At 44.8% G+C, this 18,377-nt stretch overlaps 1 protein-coding gene across 11 annotated transcripts in view; it reads right to left on the bottom strand.

The window, feature by feature from the left end:
- NTM (neurotrimin) overlaps window positions 1-18,377 on the bottom strand; it is a 907,778-nt gene that overhangs the window by 385,437 nt on the left and 503,964 nt on the right. For 8 of the 11 annotated variants that reach the window (XM_070272994.1, XM_005611723.4, XM_070272992.1 and 5 more), the window contains exon 2: window positions 1,501-1,585. In XM_070272994.1, coding sequence (XP_070129095.1) covers window positions 1,501-1,585 — 85 coding nt within the window. Of the gene's footprint in view, window positions 1-1,265; window positions 1,435-1,500; window positions 4,814-18,377 lie in introns of those variants that run through there. The other 3 variants (XM_001505109.6, XM_070272995.1, XM_070272993.1) reach the window with 3 other exon arrangements.

Here is an 18,377-nt window from a genome sequence, read left to right as displayed (position 1 = left end):
CGGAACTCCTGTGAAATCCCTTTATGAAGCAGATACCTAGTTATTTCAGGTTGGGAGGCAGTTAGATGTTCAACCTTTGTTCAAAATAGTCCCTAAAGGGCTCAGTGGAAGAGGTGCATTTCCTGAACCAATGAGTAACTACTAGTTCACCAGAGCCATGGGGGTTAGCTCCCCAAAGACAAAGAAGCATGGGATGCTTGCAGGCCTTGCAAGCGTCCTTAAATCACACACTTCCTTTGGTAATCTCCCGACAAGTCAGCTCTGTGTTGCCAGTGCCCCCTCCTCAACATTTTCTATCCAGTGGGTACTGCCTTAAGTGTACCATCCACAAAGAATCTGATCTTAGAAGAACAGTCACCAGGGCGAAAAACAGTGGGCACCAGCTCCGAGGCTATCTTTCCAAGAATCTTCCTGTGCAAAGAACGGGAATATTGCCATGCTGCCTTGCAGTTAGCTCAACGACCTAGTTTGGAAAACTTTATTTAAGAGGGCATATGCAATCAAAGAGAGGCAGGGAAATCATCCTTCCCATGAACCTTCTTAACGTCTACTTCATGCTGAGTCTCTCATAACATTCCAGAGAGTAAGATTTCCCACTGCAGCCGCTAATTCTGTGTTGCTCTCCTGTGAGCGGCTCAGTGCGCAGACACAGGAAATCGAGTTAGCGTTTCAGCAGGCAGGGCAATCAGGGAGACAGACTCTTCCTGCCTCAGGAAAACATGACCAAAAGTCTTCTCCTCCAGCGCCTGTAAGCCTCAAGCCCAGAAGCCAATTGGGACCGAACCCAACCCTGACAGCTCGTTTCTGCTGGGTAGACAAGTTCTGCACGTGTTGCTTTGGTGGACAGCACCCAGAGAGCACAGCTAACCAGAGTAAATTGATATTCCAAGGACAAATCAGACTCACCTCCCTGACATCAATCTCAGAAAGCCATGTTCCGACAGAAGAAAGCATATCCCTCTGCCCGCTAGCTCATGGCATGAAGGCGCTCAGGAAAGCCCGGGTACCCTCAGGCCCAGGACAAAAGAGCAGCCCTACCAGAGTAGAGGAGCCAGGCAGGCGACTCCCCATGGCATGGGCAGAGTGAGGGCGTTCACAGGAAGCCAGACCCGCCCTTTGGGACTCATTAACTTCAGAGAAGACTGTTGACGCTGAGCCCCAGCCAGGCCACTAGTCACCATGGCCACTAGGTCCCAGCAAAGACAGTGCCCAGGCCACTGTCCTCAATCTCAGCAGCTTCCTGCCCAGACACCCCTCATGCTTACCAAGTCCTGAGCCAAGGAGGCCAGTTTTGGGAAAACGGCTGATGTCTAGCACCTCTGAGCATTTCCCTATGACCACCAAATTCCCGGGTCGCAGCACCCAGCTCGTCCATGAATTGTGCAGCCCAGAGACCTCCGTGCCAGCGGCTCCCATCACACACACCTGCACCCCTGCCCCTCTCCTCCCACACCCCCAGACAAATCATTGATAATTCACACAAGAATGGCAGCTCCCTACCTGAGGGTGGCGCTCTCCCCCTGCCGGACCGTCACGTTGTCCATAGCTTTGGGGAAAGTGGCATCTCCGCTGCGCACCGGCACTCCTGTGGGTACAAGGAACAGCAGCCTGAGAGACACGACCACGAGGCACTTCCACGGCAGGAACAGGTACCCACAGACCCCCATCCTCGACAGCCACAACTTCCCAGAACTCCGGCAGCGGCACGGCACACGCCCCCCGGGCGAGCACAGGAAGTGGGTGGGGTGAGAGAGCGAGCACAGGGACGGAGCAGTGAACTAGCCGCGACCAAGAGGCGCGGGGAGGAGAAAAGCGCGCAGACTCCTCCAAGTCTAATATTCCTCCCCCAGATCCAGCCTCAGTGCTCCAGCCTCGGAGAACCAGTTTCCACGGAGGACATCCGAAGGGGGGCTTCCTCTGTGCTGCTTCGGCCGAGGAAGGTGGCCGAGAACGGGAAAGCGCAAGGCAGGTGCAAAGGTGTGGGCACGGCTCAGGAGCCCCTTCTTCCCGTTAACAGTTCAGACATGGCACTTTGGAGTGGAGTAAGCACTTTGGTACCAGAAGGGGACAGGGGTTGGGTTAGATCCGGCTACCCAGAGGTGGTCTGCAATTCCTCTGTTCGAACAAGGGGAAATCCAACACTTTCTCTGTAAGTTTCGGAGGAAGGATTGCCAGCAGAGAATAATCTGTAACAATAGCGGAGATGGAAAGTAGAGCACGCAGGAGGCGGCAGGGGGTGTGCGAGGAGGAGAAGGCTACGCCGGGCTTCGTGCGATCCGGACCGGCGATGCTGCCGCAGCCGCCTCGGTCAACTTCCTCGGAGCCGAACTGGGCGCTGCAGCCGCTGCGATGCGCCGGCCTCGGCGGGAGCAGTCGCCGCGGCGGCGGCCGGGCAGGAGCGGACCGTGGCGGCCCCCGCTCTTGCGCTCGCTCGCTCGCTGGGGAAGGCGAGGCGCAGCCAGCACCGGAGCCGCGCGGACGCCACGCTCAGCGGCCGCCCCCGGCCTCCGCGCCGCCTTCCTCCCGGGAGCAGCCCCGCCGCGCGCGGGCCCCGACCGCCGGGGTTGTCATGGCAGCGGCTCCATCACTGACCGCCACTTTCTCCGGTGCCGGCGCGAGCGGGCGGGCCGACTGCGCGCTCATCCCGACGGGCGGGCGGGCGGGCGGGCGCGGGGCGAGGGCGCCCACCTTAACCCCCGCCGCGCCGCGCCGCGCCGCGCCGCGCCATGCCGCAAACGGCGGTGCGGGCGCCAAGGCCACGAGTTTAACCATTTCCCCCTTAAAGAGCTGTCACTTCCAAATTGAGAAGAAAGGCAAAGTTACCACCCAGTCTTCATAAGCCCGAGACATCTTAATAAGGGTCACAAACTAATTAACTAGGACAGGAAAAGCCTGCAGCATGCATACATGCACCTTTAAAATTATCAGATTAATTCCGTTAGCATTTGGGGTAATTTTAGAGTGTGGGGAGGAGGTTTTAGAATAACCTCATTTTTATTCAATAGTTGACGCCCACCCGACAGCCCCCCCAAAAGCTACTTTCAAACGCCAGAGACTCAACACCACTATTCTAAGCAGAGAGCTTCCATATATAAAACAACGCAACATCAAAGAAGCCTCTTCGTGTGCGAAACTGGCAAAATCGCATCAAAATTTTGGTCAAGTTCTGACACTGACTTACATTCTTCATTCTTGTTTTGTCGACATTAAAAGACGCTAGCCTGCAAAGTGCCCCCTCAGACGACCCGAGTGCGAGCCCCTTGCTTTATTTATACAGCTGACTCCCAAGTTCCCTGGCTTCACACTCTTGCAGAGCTGGTTTCATTTTAAGAAGTGTTTTTTCAAATTCTTGAAACCCAGGATAAACTGGATTTGCCTCAGTTCCTGTCACTTCTCCTCTCTGGCTGTTGTGGGTTCCCCTGTACCCACATTTTTATTTCTCCCTTAACTTCGACTGTGACAGAGTGGAATGCTTGCTCCCTCCTGGGCCTGGGTCCTGAGGAGGGGGAAGCCCAGGGCAGCCCAGCCTACACAGGACCGCTAACCCTGAGTACTCTCTCCTGAGGGACGTCCACATCAGAGCTCCCTGCATGCAGCAAGTTCTCCCTGGGGGTGGAGAGGAAGCAACAGTGGCTCTGTTGTTTCTGCTCGACTTTCGATCATATCCAACCAGGAAGCTTTTTTTTTTTTTAAACAACTGTTAAATAACAGAAAATTCTTCCCCAAAACTATCCTGCCAACACCAAAGAGACTGTGTCCTTATAACTATTAAGAGTCCTGGTGTCATAAAAGTCCTTGTGCCTTGCAAGTAATAACCATCACTTACATGTGGCTGACACGCGTGTTAGGGATGACGCAAACTTTTCACTCGTCATATCCCCCTCACTCTAATTACTTTAGGTCTCTAGAGGTGAAGGTAGGGTTTACAGATGTGAAAGCCAAACTCCAGGGTGACGAAGAAAGCCTGAGCAGGCTTGCCTTTCTCTTTTAACAGTTGACTAGAAAGTGGTCGACCGTGAAAAGTTGAGCAACTTTACACTGAAGATCTCAATTAATCCATCATTAGGCCCATTCTTCTCTCGTCTCCTCTGGTGACTTTTCCTGATATTAAATTCTCCAGGAAACCCATCTGCTACTTTTGGCCAGTGGGGACCTTTTGATATATAGCACCAAAAAAATCGATTGTCAACTTATGGCCACAAAAAACGACTTTACTATCAGGAAAAAATATGATGTCTATGGAGAACAGGAGACTTTTGTTTATATTTTTGGAAGAAAAGGAGGAAGATTAACCTGTTTTAGCACCAGTCCATTCTTACAAGACCCTATTTTATCTCCGTTTTACAATGAGAAATTGTGAAAATGGGAAGTTGAATGATATCACCAAGTTAAGATGTTGTATGACAGCAGTCGCCTGGCGTGAGGTTACGTGTGCTTTCAGTCTGCTGAATTTGGCATTCTTCTTCCCCCAAAGCCAAGGAATTATCTCTAATCATCCACCTGTCCATTTTAACCATCCTTCATGCTCCCCCACCGACCCCTCTTCCTAAACCCATCCTCACCACCTCAAGTGGAAACAAAGGCCAGTCATGGGGGGAAGGGACTCATCCTGAGCTTTGGAGTCATTTCCCTATGGGCTTGAAAATGTCAGTGATGATTCCTTTCAGAATAAATTCTAAGCCTGGCTCTTGCATCTAATTCCCAGGTAGGTACAAATGAGCGTTAGTTTTTGCATCTAGGAATGTGGATAATGCAACAGCAGGCCTTCCCGAGGGGCCTACAGACATGATTAACTCTACAGTAAAATACTTAGAAATCCATTTAAGGTGGAAGATGCTTTATTAATACATTTTGCCTGCCACTGCTTCATTATGATGGCTGGGCAGAAAAATAATTCTTTTTATGGGCCCTTTAAGATGCTCCGTTTGTAGTAGTCTGCGTGCAGTTGATCTAAAACAGTCAACCCACCTTTGTCTCTGGCCGAGGGGACAGCGCTGCGCTGCAGCATCCTGGCCAGGAGCGGCCGGCAGAAAACCCCGCCGAGTTCAGGCAGTGCTCAGGGTGGACAAAGAAAAGCCACCCACAACCTCGTGCCTTCTTTGTGGACCCAGGGATCCAAACTTTATTCAAAAATGGAAGTTTAGAAAGTGGGGAAAGGTCAGAGATGCCTGCTCAATTAACAAAGTGGAATCCATTTTATTCAAACTCCTTATTGAAGTGGTTTAAATAATGAAGATCAAAATCATATGTCAACTCCCTTCCCATCTCCTAATCCCTAAATATAACCAGCACTTAGTGGCTTATCTTCTAACCTGTCTCTTGCTTCATAAAAACTGCTGGATTTATTTTATTTTTCCCAGCGTATCCGAGTTAATGAAAAAGGGATGACAGTCAGAGCAATTTCATTATTTGTGTTCTTTATAGAAACAACTTCCTTTCTGCCTCCTGGAAAGCAGATTCCTAACGAGCGCCAACCTCCACCTTCTTCCCCCATCTCCCTCTCCTTCCTTCCTTCCCTCTTGCGTACACATATACCGTACACATAAATCAACTTGTCACAGCTTGTCTCTGTGCTGACAGCTGTAATTGCTTCAGGTTATAAAAATATCTATAGGACAATGCCTTTCAAGCTCACAGACACGCACGCGCACACACACACACACGCACCCACACACATATTCTGCCTAAGCAAAAGAAAACAATCATATTCCCTTTAATAATCCAATGACTACAGAGGATGGGGAGAGAAGGGGTTCCCTGGGCAGACTCCAGAGGGCTGGCGGGCAGGTGAGGAGATGGGAGACAGAGACTTCTGGCAGTGTAGCATCTACACACTAAAGCAGGGTTGGAACAGGGAAGAATTCCCACTGAAAGGGAAGTCAGCTGTTGTTTGCTTTTACTCTCTGTTACCTACAGCAAGCCAGGTTAGCTAAAGAGCCATGACTTTTCCACACACACAAGAGACCAAGAGAAGAGCACTAGCTTGAGAAATGCCAGTTCTGCTTCCTCTTTTCTAAAAAGGCTAAAGGCCCCCCTCTCCTGGTGGAGATTCCAAATAGGAGCACAGGCAAGAAGATGAGAAATGCAAGGCAGTTAGAGTGGCATGGCACCACATAGATATTGGAAGGTTTAATCAGAAATGGCAGTGTCCATCTGGATAAAGAGATGCCTCCAGGAGAGTGAGGAAGGGCTGGACTCTGGAAAAATACGTGCTATTTTTGTCTCCTATATGAATATAGGATCAAAATAAAACCATTGTTCATCTGGGCTAGAGTGCAGCACGTTAGGATTTCAGCCTGAAGAGCAAAAAAGCAACTTGAAGACAGAGAAGAAGCCTCCAGGGAGGAAAAAGAGGTCACCAATAGAGAGAATCAAGAAGGAGGGTAGGGAGAAATGGCAAAGGTTAGGCTACTATGGACTTTGAAAGTCATAAATCTTTATCAGAAATGCATAAAGCAGAGAGATGGTTGGTAGAACAGTTGGTAGGTAGACAGAAAAGTAAGAAGGAATGATCGAAATCAAAGAACCAAAGGAGCCAAAGTCAGACACCCAAAGGGGAGCATCCCAAGAGCCAGGGGTCTGTAGGGCGGGGTCTCTCCTTACCTAGGTTTCCAGTCATAACAAGACCCGGGATCCCCAGAGTCACAGAAGGATACGGCAAGAGGGGACCTTGGGAGATGTTTAATATTGACTGCTCTTTGCATAAGTGGAGGACTGAGCCCAGGAGGAAGTCATCATTGTCATGGGGACACAAAGTCAATAACTGGTAAATCAGGACTGGAACTCTGGACTCCTGGCCCCTTTCCACTGTTCCTTCCACTCCATTTGTCAGGTAAGGAAACTGCTGAAGAGCTAAATAATAAAGCATCTCCTTTACCTGTGGACAAGAGAGAGAACCACAGAAGAAGTGATACTATCACTGTCCAGTATCCCTCTGGGTATCCACTTATTCATCTGAATTCAGTTTATTCAGTAAACGTTGACAAGGAGATTTTGAGCTCCTCCTATCCACCAGAAGCTGTGTTGGAAGTTAGAGATTCAAAGATGGAAGACGTAGCTCCTGCCCTCAATTTGTTTATAGTCTAGTGTTACTGGGTTTGTCAGGAGTTTATTTGTATTTACATTCCTGAATGTTGAAGGTGTAATGAACTCAACCCTCTGCTCCATGTCAGCTCTTGAGGACATCCTCATCACTGATCTGGGGTCCATCCACCCCTTGGGAACTGTTTGCCCCATTACACTTGTCCAGATTTCCAAGCACTAACGATGGTTTTTAAGTTCATTTAAAATGGCATTGGGAGGGGAAGGGTACTCTCAAGGATTTGTAAATGTAGGGAAGAAGTTAATCTACTCAACAAACAAGTGTTTAGTGCACCCTAAATGCCAGCTATGTGCTGGGTGGTGGGTTCACACTGGATGAGAGAGACAAAAACAAAAGCACCGGGGGTCTTACCCTCATAACTCCCACTGTCAGGCAGGGAGACAGATACTAAAAGCACTAGATAGAGCTATGGGGAGGGAATGGAAGAATGCATATGACAGAAGTTTCTTGTAGGATCCAATTAGGATCAGAAGATGTTTCTCTAAGGAAATGCCTTTAAGCTGGGACTTAACAGCAAGAAGGAGGTGAAGGGGCAGGCAATGCATGTGGGCAGGAATCAAGTTGCAGGCATACAGGACAGAAGTGACACAACTCAAGCCCAGAAGGCCCATGAGCAGAAGCTGCCTTTTGTATTCACAGGTGGTGCTTATTAAAACTGAGGATGGGTACGTCTGACGTGCTCTGTCCAATTGAAAACCTCTAAGTGCTTCAACGTTCTGTGTTTATGCATTCATCGATTCATTCAGTACACATTTATTGATTAAGAATGACCATACGCTTTGGATCACACAAACTGGAAGTCATCTTCCCGTGACTAGCTGTGTGATCTCAGGAGAAAGACCTTGTTTGTAAAGTGGTGGTAACAGTGGTACCTACTTCAAAGTGTTGATGTGAGGATTAAATAAGACAATTGATGTAAAGAGTTTAGCACAGGGCCTGTTACACAGCAGGGACTGGACACACGGTAGCCACTGTGCTTCTGCACTGGGACTAGAAGTGATGGCCAGTGGATAGGCTTCCCTCCTTCAGAGGAGGTCAAAGTATGACATTTGTTCAGAGACCCCAGGAACAGCCCTCTGAGCGCAGGCCTATGAGCACTCTCAGTGTGCACTTCCTGCAGGGTTGCATCCCAGAGACAGAGCAGAAGCTTCACGCTGAGATGTGGGCAGACAGGGGAAGTAGCTTAGCCTCCAAGTCAGGGCAGGAAGAAGGGTGACCCTCCCGCTCCCCTCCCGTGTCACCACCCCAGTGCTCTCCAAAAGTACACAGGATATAGGTCTCTGGGAAACAGCCTGCGCTTGAGAAAGAGGATATGGTTTTCTCTTTCTGCGGCAGCTTGAGAACTTTTATCTGTCATGCTCCCACGTATATCTGAAACATAGCAAAATAACCTGAGAAAAGACAAGACACTTCCATCCATCAGACAATAAGCAATGCCCTCTGAGCAGCTCCCATGAAGCTCTAAGCCCTTCTTTGCTCCTGTCTGCCTGATGGCTGAATCCAAAGCCTCCTCAGCTCTGGATCTTAGACTAGTCGTTAGATGATAAGATCCTGTGTCTGCCGCATCTCTCCTAATTTCTACCATTGAACATCCCAGAGCAGTGCCTCGGGATTAGCATCAGAACCTCTGTGCAAGGGAGCAAGGGTTACGTGCAGACATTCATCTACATGCATAGACAGACACCAATTCCAAGGTTTACAAGATGCAGACCAACCAGAGTCAGGCAGTGGTTTCTCATATGGAAAGAGTCTCATGAATGGCAATCTCACAGCCCCAAACCAGAAGCTAAGAACCCAAATTTACCGTCAAAGGAATTGGCTTGCCTCTGCCCCTGCACACCTTTCTCTCTAACAGTTGTCTTTTACTCATGTCTCTCTTTAACCTTTTCTCTGCATTTTCTTTAGAGGTTTTATCTCTTGTTCCCCAGCCAAGAGCAGCAACAAAAGTAAATTTTAGTGAGACAAGAATTTGCTCAGTAACGTATGGGTTCAATTGTCCTTTTTACTGGAGATGACCTTTTGTAAGTATCATTTTGCAAACCAGAAGACCTGGGTTCTATAGTCAACTCAGGCCATCATTATGTCACCTTAGATAAGTCACTTGCTGTTTTGAATTTTTGGTTTCTTCATTTGTCAAAAGAACCAACATCTTCATGATAGGTGTGTTGTTGAGAACCTCTAGGCCTAATGCATCCAAATGGGCTAACGCACTTTTGACAGAAGAATTATTCCAGAGTAAGACAACAACGTGGTAGAGGGGCTGGGGGTTGAGGGTGTTGCATTTAAGCCCCAAGTCTGATGTATGAAGTTGCCCAGTTTGCTTCGACTTTCCTTCTAAATGAGGAGTTTGGATTAAACGACTTCCAGGACCCTTCCAACTCTAACAGCCTATGGTTATAACGCTTTTTCACACTTTTCTCAAAAGCAGTTTATTGTTCATATTCTCTTACCAGTTCCTCTCATAGGGAAATAGCCCCCATCATCATGTTCTTCCACTCTTCTCGTTCATCAAGATATCCACTTCAAAATTCAGAAAAGTGTTCTACGAAGTAATTAGTGAGCAGCCCTGGATCTAAGGCAAGCCGATAGAAGAGTCAAGATGATTAAAAGTCTTGCGATAAAGAGTTTCTTTAAGGAAAAGGAAATCCCACAATGCAACCAGCAATGTTAATCTTCAATAAATATGCTGTTAATATTTAACTGGCATTTATTTAAGCTTACGGTAACTGTCCTATTAAATCTAAATTAATTGCCCATTTGGGAATCTTCCCCTAAAGCCTAGCTGGGACATGGCTGCCTAGATCATAGTCCATGCCAGGCACCCAGCCATAGAGAAAATATTTAAACCATCCTTTTAAGACTAGACTATTAGAATATCATAGTAGGAAGGGCCTGAGAGGTCAACTGGACTAGTAAGTTTTATACTCTGTGTCTTTTGACTTTCTGGGGACCTATTTTTTGCCATCTCTTCAGTAAGAGCTTATTCTGTGTTGCCTATATCTCTCTCCCTCTTCTTACTTTTATTTTGAATTCCTCTCTCGGTCTCTCTCTCTCTTTCTCTCCTTTCTGTTAGCAATTTTTGCATGTGGACTTCATGTTTTAGACTTGTTCTGATGCAGTTTTGTCTCAGTCTTTCCTGAGTTTCTTAGGATAAGCCATTTAGGACACACAACAAATTCTATGTACATATGCATTATTTTATATGCCATCAGGAACATTCGATAAGAGCAGCTGTATATAAAAGACTAAGAGCTGTGATATAATTCCTGAGTCACGCTGCTTTAGAAGGGGCAGTGAGAGTGTAATTGGGGAGAACTGATCTTTGCTTTCCCTGAAATCAATCAATATTTTTTATTATAAACGTTGTCCTGGCTGAACTTCTGGAACGTTATTCTGCTATGATTATAATACATTTACAAAATTTCTACACGCATGCATACAAGCACACACTCACTCTCTGGTTTCATCAAATCAGTTTACGAGACGTGGGTTAAAGATAAACGCATAATCAGATAGGCTAGTGTTCAAGCTGAGTTAACTTTTCTCGAGACATGGAAACTGGTTGAGACTAAAATAATTGACCCTAAGGTTTTCAGAGGTTTAGTTTCCGGAGTTAGATTTATAAATGTTCACCGTTTGCCTCACAGGCCCTGGAGAGGGGGGAGGGGATGGAGTCAGAGATGGACATGGGGAGGGGATATGGAAGCATCCAGGAGAAGGCATTCCACAAGTTTCTAAGAGAACTAAACGTATTCTCACTGTTTGCTTGTGAAAGGCTTGCATTTGTACTTCCTGTGGAAGCCTTGCTTCTTTGTGTTTCTAATTAAACTAATACACAAATTGTCCCACTTCCTTTTTTCTCCTTTATTTCAATCTCTGTCAAGTCAGACTAGAGACACTTCACAATCCTTACAGCATCTTCAGTTAAAAAAATGCTCCGTATTCAAAGCGTCTTTATTTATTGAGTCTTAGAAACTCAAGAAATAATCGAACACATTTCTGTAAGCTTACGCATCCTCCTCCTTTTACCGTCCGGTCCATCTCTACGTCTTACCACTAGAAGTGCAGGGGCTTTCCCATTGAACAGTGAAGGCTGCAGTTAGAGTACCACACCCTTCCCAGCCTGGGAGTCGATATGGGCTTTCCCTCCTGGACAGGAATGACTTCCCTAAGCCTTTTATACGCTTTCTCCATCTAGTTTACCAAGAAGCCACAGGTGCAGCTGCAGGTAGTGAGAAAGTCAGAGAAACTTGTGAGTGGCCTGGGACAGTGGCCTTGAACAGTGCTTTGAACCTGTAGGAGGGAGGATGGGGAAAATGTTGTGAGTATGCGTGTGAATAAGGGACAACACGTGAAAATAATTTACCTAGGCTTTCACAACAGTTTTGACAAGGTGTCAGGATCAAAGATGCCTTAAAATAACAAAGTGGGTAATGAGGGGACTCTTTTCTTCAAAAGTGGAGAACTAGCGTAAAGCTAAGACAAAAATCAAGGATATATTGACATGTTTCTATACAGCAATGTATTAACATTAGATTCACAAAGGGCATGTTGCTAGGACAAACCAAACATAGTATTTTTGTCAATGACCTGTCAGAGGGAATGCATAGAAAACTCTCCCAAGTTTGCAGAAGTCACGAAGTTCCCTAAGTGATTAAATCTTTAGGTGACACACGTGAGCTGGAAATGATCCATAAAGTCATGTGTGTGCAGAGAAGTGGACAAACGTGATGTAATATATTTTAGGAAAAATCATCTAAAGTGTGTGTCTAAAATGCTGGACTCCGGGCAGTGGACGAAGGGACAGTGATGAGGAGTGGACCGAGCATGGATGTTGGGGTTAGTGGCTTTGGCTCCGCAAATTGCCAGCTTGACATTGGATAATTTTCTTACCTTCAGAGCCTCAATTTTCTCCTCTATTAAATAGGAATATCACCTACCTCGTCTGTTTGCTGTGAGTTTAATGAGATGGCGTGTGGAAAGTATCCAGTGAAGTACCTGGCATGTGGTACAAAATCCAGAAATAGTAGCCAGTAATTACTCTTTTATATCCCAGGAAAACAACATTGGAATCAGTCATGGCCAGTGGTTCCTAGGTTATGGTCTTCATATTACATTTTGGAATATGATACTATAGATTATTGTCTGAGGTATCAGGATTTTTGTCAAAAATGAAGGGTTGGGCCAAACGTTTTATGAAAGCTATTAGCAGGATATTGGGAAAAATAGAAACAAAGAAAGAAATATTACCTTTACTCAAAATTACGATGGCTAAATTCTTCAGTAGTGTTTATAGTAGTTATCATCATAGCTCACAAATAATACAGGAACTTCATGCACCCAATTGCTCAAGTCAGAAATCGGGAGTCACTTTCAATCTCTCCTTCTCCCTCACCACTGCCTGCCTCCCCATAATCCAATCTGTCTGTCTGTCTGTCTCTCTGTCTCTCTCTCTCATGGGTTCTTCATCCAAAAATGGATAGCCACTTTTCTCAACCCCGACTGCCTCACCCTGGCCTCAGCCACCATCTCTCTTTATTTTCTTCCTTGGCATCTCAATTCCCTCTTACATGGATTTTCTCCATCTGCTTTTTCTAGATCTGTTTCAGGATCCACACTGGAATAAAGTTTTCCTGAAAATCTGACCAGGTCACTCTCCCCATTCCGTCCTTAGTGACGCCACACAACGATTTAAATAAAGCCCAAAATCTTTTATGTGGTTTCTGAGCCTTCATGATGTTGCCTTTATCTATTTTCAACTTTTTCTCCTGTCACTTCTTCCCTTATAGATCCATGTTGGTCTTTATTTTATTATTGCTTTAATATCTCAAAGGTTCCTTTTTCTCAACTCAGGGGCTTTGCGTATGCTGCATTCCTGCCTAGAATACTGTCCCCACATCTTTCTGGGTAAGTCTATTCATCCTTTTAAGTTCTGACTTCCTCATAAAGACCTTACCTTAACTATGCCATTCAACTGGGGTAAATGCCCACTGCATCAGCATTTCTAACATTTGTAATATGTGTAATAGTTCAAATTCTGTCTTTTTCTCTGTTATGTTCCTGAAGCCTAACACAGTGCCTGGCACATAATAGGTTTTTGATAAATATTGGCTGAATTTAAATGAATAATGCAGTCAGGGAAAATTCAAAAATTAAAATGGTTTTCTGGCAGAAACTTACAAATGAAAAGACATTAAGAAGATGGGGACATTTGGTATTCATGAAGTGTAAGGATAGGGTGTACACACGCTTAATGAGCGAACTCCAACTAGAAATAAAAAAGAATCTCAAGAAATTGAAAGATGGTAGATTAAGGATAAGAACAAGCATGTCTGTATAAAAGGTTATACAGGCAAAAATAATATCTAAATAGGATAAGGAAGATTTGGATAAATTAATGGGTGACAGACCCATACTGGTTTATTAGGTTAGGGTGTCTGATATATATTTCTAACCTTTGAAGTATGATTCCCGTGCAAAATTGCCACTGTCCAAGATAGGTGACTAGGACATCTGAATTGATGTGACCTGGTGTGACCTTTCTAATGTCACGTTCTCATCTACCCAGTAATTCTATTGTCTACATTGCCAGGGATAATGGAATTATGCTTATCATTCCCCCTGCATACCTTATAGCACAACCCATTCGAGAACTTTTGTATACACTTGTAAGAGTATTTTTGGAATGCTCCAAGAAAATACGTGTGTGATTTGTGTGAAAAATGAACCCTGAGCAAGGGAAAAGCATCTTTTTAGGTAGAATTAGTCGGAGTGCCTTCTGTTCCTATCCTCCACTCCCCTGACTATTTCCTCCATGTCTGACTCCTGACTTCCCCTCTTAACAATGGCTTGGGATGCCTACTTCTCTTTGCACTCACTATTTCCTTGGACATTCCCTCCTGATGTACTTCGGGCACTTTCCTCACCTCCCTTGGCTCATTCCTTCCAAAGACTCAACTGTTTTTTTCCTGAGGAAGATTTGCCTGGAGTTAACATCCGTGCCCATCTTTCTCTATTTTTAGTACATGGGTCACCGGCACAGCATGGCCGCTAACAGAGTGGTGTAGGTCATACCCGGGTACCAAACCAGGGCCGCCGAAGCAGAGCACACTAAACTTAACTACCAGGACACTGGGGCTGGCCCCAAGGACTCAACTTTTAATGACCAGAAGAGCCGGATTACAGCATGTGCCTTTAAACTCTTGATTCCGTGCTCTTTCTTCTCCGCCTTGTTGCTTCCCTGTATCAGCCTACTTTCCAGAGCATGATGGGAAGCAATCAGTTTTACATATAATTCTTCATTTTCCACTCTAGTGGAAGAGCATTATGACAGCCATCGTCCAGAACAATAGATAATGCATAGGCCTGGGGCCGGAAGTTTATGCTCCACATGATTTGCTTCCCCAGAAGGTGTCTAACTATAACATTATTTGGGAAGCTATATTAGTCACTTTGTTTTCCAGAAGACATAGCTGAAGAACATGCACAGGGCCCCAGCGATCTAAAGGAATGGCAGGCTTAAGACCAGAAGGACTCTAGAAAATTTTCTTCCAAATCAGGTTTCAAGTAAGCTGGTTGGAAAGATGGTTTCTGATTGCCCAGCTGGGATGAGAGCACCCTTCTCACATGTATTCAACAAGTATGTACTAGGGTAGGCAATGCGATACACCAGGGACTGTCATATCCTTGGTCCAGCCCCCAAGGCTACCTCCCACTGAAGAGATAAACGTTAGAAAAATTGTACAGATAATCAATGAATCACAAGCGGAATATATATTACAAAGGGAAAGTGCAAGATTACAAGAGAACAGAAAAGGGAAAGGACAGTGTCTTATTAATAATCACTCTATCTTAGCACAGAAAGAGATAAAATATATTCAATAATAAATCAATGTAAGAAGGATGATTGAATGAATGAACATGTAAAAACATCTAGAATCTAACATCTTAATCTTTTTCCATGAGGCCAGTTGGTTGTACCTCCCTGCACAGACGTCTCTACCAGACTCCTTTCTTCCTTCCAAGAGGTAGTACAGTTCTAGGGAACTGAGGTGTCCTTCCCATGTTCTTATTTATCAAACTAAAATAGGAGAAGTTATAAATCAGGTTATATAAATATTTTCAGTGCTCTTATTTTGTTCTTGGGAAAGCTAGCTTACCACACTCTCATAAAAACCCACTCTAATCCCCAAATCCAACTTATGACCTCCTAGCACTCTCCATCCAAGAATAACATTAATAATAATCAAACTATTAGCCAGGGTGCTTGGTTTGAACCTGAAAAATGTGAGAAACGATCTTATAAATTATTTTCCAAGGATATCATCTTTAAGCATTAACAGGCACAACCGACTCTGAATTCTGGGAATTGAGCATAATTACATGGAAATTGACAGGACACAAATGCCAAGAATCCTGTTAACCTTTACTATCTTGAAAAAACTCCCCTTGTAATTATCTCTTTCCTTTGTCTTAAATGTTACTGATGAATATTTAGAAGCATAAGCAAACAGAAGTGGATGGATTGTAGAATCTTTATCTTTGTTTGAATCCTAGAGTTTTCCAGGCTTTCCATAAAATAACAAGGTACTAAGTAGAACACTTGCAATTTGACTGTTTCCAGAAGTTGTTTCTATCTTTGCGTTTGCTCTGCTCTAGTTCTCTGCATATAATTCTCCATGCTGAGCGGAAGCTCTTTTGCTTTAGTAGTTACAGCGAAGTGGTAGGTCTGAGGCGTTGGGTGTCTAATGCAATTCCTGACTGTTCTGTGTCTTTGGAAAAGTCGCTGCACCTTTCTAGGGCTTCAGATATCCTTTCTGTGAAGTGATATGATGACATTTAACTCTAGCAGCAACAATGTTTGCATGGAGCTTCAAACTTTCCTGCGGACCTTTCCATCCTTCTCTCACTCGTGTAGGGAAGTCTCCTACATTTCTTCCTCCTTTCCAGGACTCCACAGCCATGGCTAAGGCTAAGCCTCCCCTTGTTTCTTTTCTCTACTATTTTAATTAAATCTTAACTCATCTCTCTGCCTCCAACGCTGCCTCTACCTAAACTGCTGCTTCTTGGAAGGGCTGGGCAGACTTCTCAGGGGAACTTGGTTGTCACTATAATTGTGGAGACGCTCCTGCCCCCTAGTGCATGGGGGCCAGAGAGGCTAGACTCAGCAAAGTCGTGGGTGCAGAATGCTTGTCAGACATTTGGGTGAGTGAAACCTTTTTTTTTTCCGATAAGCCTAAAATGAACTCCGCTTGATATATAAACACAAAATATTTTTGCAAGGTTTTCATGTTCACTAATCTTCCAAGAAGGCAAGCACCTATAAGCCAAGGGAAGATTGTGCTTTGATTTGTTCAGATCTTCACCAAGAATCATTCACTAGCTTGGAAAATCATGTGACCGATGGTAACACTTCTCATGGTATTTAAGTCACCAATTCTACATACACCCCCGTATCAGCTTGTGCTGTAGCCATCACATTCGTGGAGATTCTACATGTAGATATTCAATACAGCCTATGTGTAGTTGGGCCAGAAGATTTATTTTATACTTATTTGGTTATCAATCATTTTCTATTTATTTCTCTTGTAGATCCAGTTAGGACATTACAGAGGTCATTTTTTGAACTAAGTGTATAAGTAGCTTATTTTATTATCAACTTAATTTTGCATAGTAATAAGTGTGTTACAAAACATTTTTTAATGAGATTTGGATCAGAAAAAGTGGATAACTCCTGATATAAAAAATTCTATCACAGAAGCCAGCTTTACGTTTTTGAAGGATAGTTCCGTAATGTTCTTTATCTGTACAGGAAATTTCAGTGGCTCTCCTGCCTATGCCATATAGTTCAAATTCCCAAGTTTGACAGCCAAGGCCCTTAGAAATACCCTAAGCTAACTTTATAGCCTTAGTTTCTGTTGTGGTCCAACCTCCACGCTCATCCACCATCCTGTGACTCTTCAGCCTCTCTGCGTATCCCAAACTATTTGCTCTGATTTTTGCTCTGCCAGGATTCTCTTCTCTTTCATCCACAGATTTCTAAGTCCCATTCAGATTTCAAAGATGAGTTAGAATTCCATTTCCTTCTTGAAATTTTACTTTTACTGATGCTCCCTGCCCCTCCCCCAACTAGTTAAAATCAAACTCTTTTTAGAATATATGCATATATATATTAATTTATTAAACACATATATTTCTGACTTATGGTTGACTGTGTATAATTGCCTGATCTCACCTACCAGGCTATAAGCTCTCTGAAGGCAGGTGCTATTTCCCGTTTATTTTTTTTTATTTCCCAAGGCTGAGCAAAGCGCATGGCCCAGAGTGTGAGTTCAATAAACCTTCATTGCATTGAAGAAGCCGCCTCTCAGTAGCTGAGAGAGACAGCTGCGGTAGTATTATCTGTGTTTCACGCATAAAGAAACTGAACTCTAAATGAATTCTGGAGGGGTGTTTTCTGCAGAGCATCAGATGAGGTATGCTGCAGAGGCGAAAGTGTTATTACCTCTAGCTCATGCAAGGCTCAGAGCTGCACCTAGAAAAACATCTGCAGAGGTTGGCCTACATTTTTGCTGAAAGAAAACAAAAATTTTCATTTCTAGGTCAGCTTTCCAATAGAAGGGTTTGGATTTATATCACTCTAGATGCCATTGATGATGGCAAATCTTCTATCTCTTAAAACCTTGTCACCAAACAGAGCTGGAGGTTTCCTCTTTTTAAGACTGCTCCCAACAGAATTCAGCCAGAAATAAGACATGGGCTTCCTAGAAACCTCCTCAGGCTCGCCTGGTGGTAGAAGGGTCAGGCTCCAGCTGCGCTCCCTGGCACCGCTCCAGCCTTGACTAAGCCCATCCATCACAGCCGAAGCCTGCCCTTCTCGCACACCACTGGAGTTGGAAATGGAAGTGGCCTTTTAACAGAACATTGTCTTAGGACCGTGTGAAGCAAGGCTGACAGAGAAAGGAAGATTCATTCCTGACACCAATCATACTAATATCTGTCACCAAAATGACATTTTCCCTTTAATGATGAAAAATGCATCAGGAAAGAGGGAGGAGAATGAATAACTTTCATGTGCTGCTCTGGTCTGATAGGGAGGAAACTTCTGCTGCTGCTGCTGGTTTGCAATTTGAGGAGATGAGAGGAAGGATGCCCAGTTGGTTACCGAACAAACACAACTGGTACTTCATTTGGAAGAGAAGGGTGCAAGCAGATGGAAGCCTGTGGGTTAGGCAGTGTCACAGAACATCTGACTAATTTCTCATTAGGCCTTCTG

The sequence above is a fragment of the Equus caballus genome, chromosome 7, assembly GCF_041296265.1.
Source record: "Equus caballus isolate H_3958 breed thoroughbred chromosome 7, TB-T2T, whole genome shotgun sequence".
Lineage (NCBI taxonomy): Eukaryota > Metazoa > Chordata > Mammalia > Perissodactyla > Equidae > Equus > Equus caballus.
Note: the sequence above shows the minus strand (reverse complement) of the source record. Positions and strands in the feature narration are given on the sequence as shown.